Genomic DNA, 8,351 nt, shown 5'->3' with positions numbered 1-8,351 from the left:
TTTTTTTTGGTTTGGTTTTTCGAGACAGGGTTTCTCTGTAGCCCTGGCTGACCTGGAACTCCCTCTGTAAACCAGGCTGGCCTCAAACTCAGAGATCTGCCTGCCTCTGTCTGCCAAGTTCTGGGATTAAAGGTGTGCGCCACCACTGCCCAGCTACTGAATTTCTGTTAATAAAATATTTTTATTAGTTATTTTTACGTGTATGGGTGTTTTGCCTGAATGTATGTGCGTGCAGTCCCCACAGAGGCCAGTAGAGGGCACCCCAAGACTGAAGTTACAGATGGTTGCTGTGAGCTGCCATGAGGATTTTGATCTGGGTTCAATACCCAGCACCAATGTTCTTATCTGCTGAGCCACCTCTCCAGCTCCTCTACTGCATTTCTTAACTTGCGGGTCAACAAGGGTTCTGTGGATAGTCTTTAGTAGGTCCATGCCCCTAGAAACATGGCATGTAGTAGTGACCCCCAAGTTAAGAGAATGTCCTCAGAGAGGGAGAAGTCAGTAGCAGATACACAGGAAAGGAAAGGGCTGAGCAAGGGCTGGTCTCAGCTGCAAACATGTTTGGTCTGAGCACAGGGGACTGTGGGGGCAGGAGGGGCACTGTACCTTGGGGTTGTGGAGGTCACAGAGGGAGTGGGCTGGCATGATCCAGTTTGGTGGAGGCTCTCTGGTGTGAGCCGGCCTCTGTTGGAGTCTGTGGACATGGCGCTTTCACTTTGAACACAGCAGCACTGCTGGCCGCACTTCTCTGGGTTAGCATGGGATCATGGGTACTCACAGCAGCTAGGTCAAGTGTATTTGTTCCGCTAAGGGACCGGGTGGGGTACACAAAGTGTCCATGTGCGTGTGTGAACTGAAGCTCAGCATTTTCTTCCATTCTGGGACTAGGCAGCAGGCCATAGGGATACTTGCCATATCTGTGACTCTGTCTCCAGTAGATATCACAGGGTTTCATGTCACGAGTGGTAGGATTATAGATTTGAGCTACCATATCCAGTAACACTCATTTAAACTTCTGAATTGTGATGGTCAGTATACCTGATAGATATATTTTTAAAAGATATTTATTTATTATTTATTTATTTATTTATTTATTTATTTATTTATTTATTTATTTATTTATATGAGTGCTCTATCTACATGCAAGCCTGCATGGTAGAAAAGGGCATCAGATCCCATTACAGATGGTTGTGAGCCACCATGTGGTTGCTGGGCATGGAACTCAGGATCTCTGGAAAAGCAGCCAGGGCTCTTAACTGCTGGGGCATCTCTCCAACCCCCTGATAGATATTTTTAATGTTGGTGGAAAAGGACATATGTGCCTTTAATGCCAACACTCAGGAGGCAGAGACAGGCAGATCTCTGAGTTTGAGGTCGGCCTGGTTTATAGAGAGTTCCAGGACAGCCAGGGCTACACAGAAAGCCCCCCTCTAAAAAAAAAAAACCAAGAAAATAAGCAAACCAAAAAGGATATATGCTATATTATGAATTTGATCTTTTGTTTATTTTTTAAGATTCATTCATTGTGTGTGGGTACATGCATGTGAATGCGGGTGCCCAAATAATCCAAAGAGGCTGTTGGATATCCTGAAGCCAGAGTTACAATTGGTTGTGTGCCTGGGGTGTGAGTGCTAGGGACTGTACGTGGGTCCCCTAGAAGAATCCTTTATATGCTTTTAGCCCCCGAGCCATCACTCCAGCCACATGGATTTGTTCTTTGAAATATTTTCTTAAGTGTCAATTCAACTGCAGCTCTTCACAGCTCTATACACTTCGTGCATCTTGAAACCTTATTGATTTTATTTTTGATGTGTGTTTATGGTGTGTGTTTGTGTTTGTTTGCATGGAGGCCACAGGACAATCTTGTGGCACCGACTTTCGCTTTCCACCTTTTCTCGGGTTCACAAGGTTCAACTCTAGCCTTCAGGCTCGCTCGGCAAGCGCTTTTACCTGCTGAGCCATCATGCCTGTCTCTTATTTTGTGTGATTTTAAAAAAAATGCTCTGTCAGATGTGATGGTGTGCATGACTTTGCTTCCAGCACTTGAGAGGCAGAGGCAGACAGATCTCTGGGGGTTCAAGGTCAGCCTGGCTTACAAAACAAACTCCAAGCCTCTCAGGGCTATATAATGAGACCCTGCCTCAAAATAAATAAAACATTGTCTGGAAAAGGAGTCCACAGGCTTCATTGATTGGCCAAAGATGGAGAGAGAAGCTATGCAATGAAAGAGGCTAAACACACTGTGCTGGTGTGACAACATTATCTGTATTAAAACGCAACCGGCAAAAGGGCTTTATTGATCAGGCCCAGAAATAAAATGCTTCAGGTCTTCCCAGAATGCACTGGGAAGGATGCAGCCCATCTGATCATACCAAGCTGAAAGGGAGGCTGGAGGAATGTAGTCTGTGCATTCCCAGAGACTGGACAACTGTGCTAGAGAATGCCCAATAGTCTGGGACAGAGGGCTGTAATACTCATTGACGTCCCAAGTGAGAATCTCTGTCCAGGGTGACTCGCTGTGTCTCAGGGAGGATGGGCAGAGGGCTTGATTCTAAATCTCCCACTATATTGTCTCCCTAGGACAAGCCATGCCAAAGCCAAGGCCGAGGCAGCAGAACAGGCTGCCCTGGCTGCCAACCAGGAGTCCAACATCGCCCGTACATTGGCCAAGGAGCTGGCTCCAGATTTCTACCAGCCAGGTAGGGCCAGGCAAGGATGGGATGGGCAGGGCCAGACCCATTAGCTTTATTTGCTGCAAGGTGGAGATGCTCACGTGGAACTCTGAATGCCTGTGCGTTTTTGGAACCTGTGGGTGGGGTGTAAACAGGAGATGAGATATTAGGGGGCACACATTTCTGCCTCTTTGCAAGACCGGTGATACAGCTGAGGTTCCCAGCGATAAGCAGAACCTACCCCAGTTTGTCTTTTAACTCTACTCTGGGTAAGGCAGATGGGAGGGGGAGCTGGTGATGCTGCGATGAGGGGCAGGTCTCTGGTGCATGAGAAGGTCAAAGGGCTCTCTGCAACTTTCAAAAGTTTGAGGAGAATTCATCAGGCCCTGCCTATGTGTCAGGCATAGTGCTGGGCTCTTATGACATATAGCTGGGACCCAGCATCAGGAGTCACACAGGCAGCTTTGCACTGGGTAGCACGGACTCACATGTTTAAATCCCTACCTGCTACTCCCCAGCTTTGGGATGTTGTGTAAGGTTGTGACATGGGGTCAAGAATAGTGCCCGCTTTGGGGGCATGAACTATGAGCATGTAACAGCTACAGTTAGCTTGCAGTGGCCATGTCTCTTGACGACTGCATCTCACACAGGGGATGAATGTTGGGCTGACTGGTCAGACTGGGACCCTGGGGCCAGGTCAGGTCTGTGGATTTGACTTGATCCTGACTGGGCCCATTCTTGATTTTCTGGTTCAATGGGTCCCAATGGAACCCGTGAATGACACACCCGGTGAGGTACGGGGCATGTGATAGAGCATCTGGAACGACCCTCTGAGAACTACTGCACAGCAGGTGCTGGGTGCTTGGGCAGATGGATCAAGAAGAGGGGGCTGCAGATTTAAAGGCACAGGAATGGAATAGCGTGGCATCCAGGAAGCTAGATGGTACAACAGGCAGCAGGGGGGTGAATTGAGCAAAGACACTAGGGGCTGCGACACAGACTGTGCTTGACAGAGCTGAGCTGGCTACTGAGTGTAGAGATTGGTGTCCGAGGAATTTTAAGTGAGCCACATGCTAAGTGCTCTGGAAACACCATTCTGGCTGCAGCTCATTATCCAAGTGGCCCATCTGTGATGCAGCAGGTGAGTCTTCTGGTCACAGTGTGCCCCCTGCTGGTCACAGGACGCACGACGCTAGCCTTCCTTGGATGACCAAGTAGTGACTTTTGCAAAAATAAACAAAACCCCCAAAACCCAAAACAAAACAAAAACCCTCACCTTCCAATAGTGTGATTAAGCCCATTTTTTTCTTACATAAGGATGGAAAGAGACCAGCTACGCACATCATCTCAGCTTTTTGCTGTGTGATTATTTTACCTCCCTGGGTCTCCTTTTCCTCTGTGCAACAGGATTCACAATCTCACCTACCTTACAGAGTTATTAAAACTGTCTGCTCTACCAGTCTGATCCTCTGTGCAGTGAGTGACAGCTGAGTAAACGAACGTAGCTCATAGAGGCTACCCTGCTGGCCCAGGACGGCCCAGGCAGGCTGTGGGTTCGAAGCCTACCTCTCTGTTGTCCCCTGCAGGTCCGGAGTATCAGAAGCGTCGGCTGCTCCAGGAGATCCTGGAGAACTCTGAGAGCCTGCTGGAGCCCCCAGAGCGGGGTCCCGGCACCGGCCTCCCAGAGCGGCCCCGGGAAAGCCCGCAGCTGCATGAGCGCGAGACCCCGCAGCCCGAGGGCGGACCCCCGTCTCCGGCCGGGACGCCCCCGCAACCCAAGAGGCCCCGGCCCGGAGCGTCAAAGGACGGCCTGCTGAGTCCGGGCTCCTGGAACGGGGAGCCCGGCGGAGAGGGCAGCCGGCCCGCCACGCCGTCGGATGGCGCCGGTCGTCGCAGCCCCGCGCGCCCCGCCTCGGAGCACATGGCCATCGAGGCGCTGCAGCCACCGCCCGCGCCCTCGCAGGAGCCCGAGGTAGCAATGTACCGCGGCTACCATAGCTACGCCGTGCGCACCGGGCCACCGGAGCCTCCGCCCTTGGAGGATGAGCAGGAGCCCGAGCCTGAGCCCGAGCCCGAGGTCCGGCGATCCGACTCGGCGCCCCCGTCCCCCGTCTCCGCCATAGTCCCGGAGGAGGAGCCCCCTGCGCCGCGAAGCCCGGTGCCTGTCAAGCAAGCCACTCTGGAGCCCAAGCCCATCGTCCCCAAAGCAGAGCCCAAGGCCAAGGCGCGCAAGACAGAGGCCCGAGGACTGAGCAAGGCGGGTGCCAAGAAGAAGGGCCGTAAGGAAGTGGCGCAGGCGAAGGAGGTCGAGGTGGAGGTGGAGGAGGTGAGGCTGCGGGCAGAGGCGAGCCTTTGGGGTCCTGGCAGCTCCGGATGGGGATTGTGTGCACACATGAAGTTGGGGGTAACTTGTGGGACTGGAGGCAGAACAGGACAAGGGCCAACTCCAGGACAGTGGAACATTGAGTGTGGCCTGACTCTCAGAGGGTTTGCGCACAGGTGACAAGGCAGAGGAGCCGCGGCAAGTGCGAGCCTGAGCTGTAGACTGCACCTGCGGAATCGGTGGCATAGGCTAGCTCACCAGCCACCTCTCCGTTCGGGAGGTTTGGGGGGGTGGGGGTGGGATGGAGTGGAGGAAGATTCCAACAGAGCTTGAGCCCCCAGCCTCTAATGGGGTCCAGGAACCAAACTCAGCAGCAAAGAGCAAAAGCTAGCGTTTAAAGTGAGTGATGGAGTTCCAGACTCCACTCCGGCTTTGATGTGGAAGATTGGGTTAATTAGTTTCAAGAATTCTTTCTGCACTCCTGGGTGCAGGGTCCAACTGTGGACAAACCAGGGATGTTTTTAGGAAGAAACTTCCATAAGCCCTGGCTTCTTTGCCCAGCTTTGTAATCTTGTTGGGGGTCTGGGGGTGTCTAGAGGTCCTGGGGACTCAGGCAGACTTTCTCCATGCCTTCAGGTACCCAACACCGTCCTCATCTGTATGGTGATCTTGCTGAACATCGGCCTGGCTATCCTATTTGTTCACCTCCTGACTTGACCCTCATCTACCAGGTATGGCCAGAGGATGCAGCCTGGAAACCAGGGTGGTGGGTCTTGGTACTTGGTACTGGGCTGCTAGGTAAAGCCCACCCCCCTAGTGTACAGGCACGATACTCCTTGCATCCCAAATACTCAACCCTATCTCTCCCATTGAACCTCCACCACCTTCAGTTTCCTGTCCCTCCACATGCCCTTAGTTGGCTCTGTTTCCTTCTAGGGTAGAATTTGGGCTCAGGCTAAAGGACAGTAGCCCTCACTGGTGTGAGGATGTTCCTGCTGCTGGGACAAACCTTACAACTTGAGTCTGGAACTTGGCCACACCGCATCTTGCCTCCTGAGGAGGTTCCTCAAGAGACCTCCTGCTTTGATCCTGGCTTAGTGTGGCATAGCAGTTTCTAGGCAGGCCCAGGAGTGGGGAAGTCCTTGTTCTGTCTCTGGCAGCGTTAGCCTCACAAGGTCTGATGCTGAGCTCTGGGGGGTTCTCCAAGTTACTGGACACCTGAGGGGCTTTTCTTCAGGCACTTAGGACTTTGAGGGTCCAAAGAATCCAAGTACCCAAGAAGACAGCTGGGAAGGGACAGGATGGGAGGGCCAGCAGGGAACAGGAGGGAGGCAGAGCAGAGGCTTGACCCCTGCCCTTCTTGTGGCTCAGCCTTGGATGTCTTCTGATGACTGGTGTTGTCTCCATCCAGCGCCAGGAGTTCCGCTGAGGATGGCAGGACCTGTCTTTCTGCAGTGCCAAGCAGGTGTCCCAGGAGGATGGGACTTCGGACCTAAAGCCTTGCTCACATCCACGCCATGAACATTTAAGGAGGCCTCCCAAGAGCCCATGCTGGGTGCCGGGATGCCAGAGGAAGAGAATGTACCCCCGAGGTACAAAGGATGCCCTGAGGGAATAGCCCTGGTCCCCCGAGCCCCGTTTGCTCCTGCACCTGTTCTCAGCCCTGTCCCACCTCACCCTGCCACCCTTCCCTGGGCTTTTGTGTGTTTTGAGAGATATCAGGAAAGCAAGATATTAATACAGATCTCTCCCTCTTCCCCCTACCCCGCCCACAATCTAGTCCTCCGGCTGATGGCTTGAGGCCACCCAGGAGGATGAGGGGTTCACAAGTCCCTTGGGTAGTGCAGTCAACCCCAGCCCATGCTGTTCAGGGTCCTTAGAGTTCTGGAGGGCAGCATAGGAAACAGAGAAGCCCAGCTGGATATACCAGCATGCAATGCTCCGCATCCTCCAACTAGTCCAGTTGGTATCCCCTAGGACCAGTGGGGGAGGGGTGCAGGGGGTGGAGGGGAACCTGAGCATCTGAGCCTTTGGCTGGGAAGCCACCTACAGGGGTCTGGGATGGGGTGCTAAGAAGACGAGGCATGTTGGTGATGGCTCCTGATTTTGAGTGTCTCTGAGCCTGAGGCTGGAGTTCATTTAGGGTCATGGATGTTCCCTGGGCATTGTGTAGGAGCTCTGGGCCCGAGAGTTACAGCTACTGTGATGTCCTAAGAACTGACTCATCCCTGTTCCCCATCGAAGCCACTGTGGGATCAGGGGAGCATGGCACAGAAGTCAAGAGCTGAATCCCTGGTGCATACTCTCTGGCAGAGGCTGGAGACATGCATTATGCAGGGGAGCAAACCTGGGCTCTAGCTGGGTGCAGCCCGCCCGTGCAGCAATGAGTCGTGCTTGGCAAAAAGTTTACCCGCATGCACCTCACCTAAAGAAGTTTGCACCACACTGCGTGTCTGGGCCCTCGGGCTTGCTGGGTGTAGCATGGCAGCCCAGGAGTGGGTCCCCATTCCCAGGAGGATGGAAGAAAAGAGTTTCCAGGTTCCTCCAAGTTTAGGGAAGAGGAGGCGATGGCATCCAAGCTGAGCTGGAGGAAGCTGCTGATCCTCTGACCTCTCAGGCTTGGGCATGGAAGCCAGGCACCCTCCCAGGGGAGCCTTGAACTGGATATTGGGGTTCAGCTTCCTTTTCTTCTAAATCCATGGGCACCCACTCCTCTAGAGTCACACTGGCTGCTCTCAGCACTGCCAGGGCTTGGTGGCTTGGTTGGAATCGCTTTTTTACTGAGAGGAGCCTGCGGATGTTCCTGTACCTGCCGGTGTAGGCAGGACTTTGCCTCTGGTTGGGTTTCCCTGGATTCCAGGGAATGAGGGGGTGGGCGGAGGTTCTTCGGGAGTGACAGGCCCTAGGCCTTGGTTCTGAGGTCATTGCTCTACTCTGGGTGCAGTCCAGCCCTGAGGACAAGCCTGTGACTGTCAGAGCTATCAGAGCTGTTTGGGGTGGGGGGAAAGGGTTCAGGACGCCAAGTCTGTGCCAAAATAAATTCGCATCTGCTCACAGGTTCAACTGCGCTGTGGTGTCTGCTTGTGGATCCCGGATGAGGGATGAGGGCAGCTGGGTGAAGGACACGAGGAGAGGCTGGGAGATGGCCAGTCCTACTACTTCACATTCTCTTTCAAAAGATGCTCCAGGACCATGCACACATCTCTTGTAGTCTTTTTCCAGAAGCTGCTCTGGTCAGCCTATGGCAGCAGCTAAGAGTCTGCTCTTTGAGGCTCTCTGGACTCCAGCCCTGGCTTAGACCCCTTATGTCTGGAGCCTCCATTTATAGTGCCCCATCTATAAAATGGGGGCAACCT

General features: G+C 53.3%; 1 protein-coding gene across 1 annotated transcript in view; it reads left to right on the top strand.

Moving 5' to 3' along the window:
• The window catches only part of Jph2 (junctophilin 2), a 66,782-nt gene extending 58,724 nt beyond the window's left edge, over nt 1-8,058 (top strand). Inside the window, exons 3-6 of the mRNA XM_029474390.1 lie at nt 2,581-2,699; nt 4,259-4,998; nt 5,632-5,726; nt 6,407-8,058. Of these exons, the coding sequence (XP_029330250.1) occupies nt 2,581-2,699; nt 4,259-4,998; nt 5,632-5,712 (940 nt within the window). The 3' untranslated portion in view covers nt 5,713-5,726; nt 6,407-8,058. The remainder of the gene's footprint in view (nt 1-2,580; nt 2,700-4,258; nt 4,999-5,631; nt 5,727-6,406) is intronic.
• The last annotated feature ends 293 nt before the right edge of the window (nt 8,059-8,351 follow it).

The sequence above is a fragment of the Mus caroli genome, chromosome 2, assembly GCF_900094665.2.
Source record: "Mus caroli chromosome 2, CAROLI_EIJ_v1.1, whole genome shotgun sequence".
Lineage (NCBI taxonomy): Eukaryota > Metazoa > Chordata > Mammalia > Rodentia > Muridae > Mus > Mus caroli.
The sequence above is the reverse complement of the archived record's forward strand: the minus strand, read 5'-3'. Positions and strand labels throughout refer to the sequence as shown.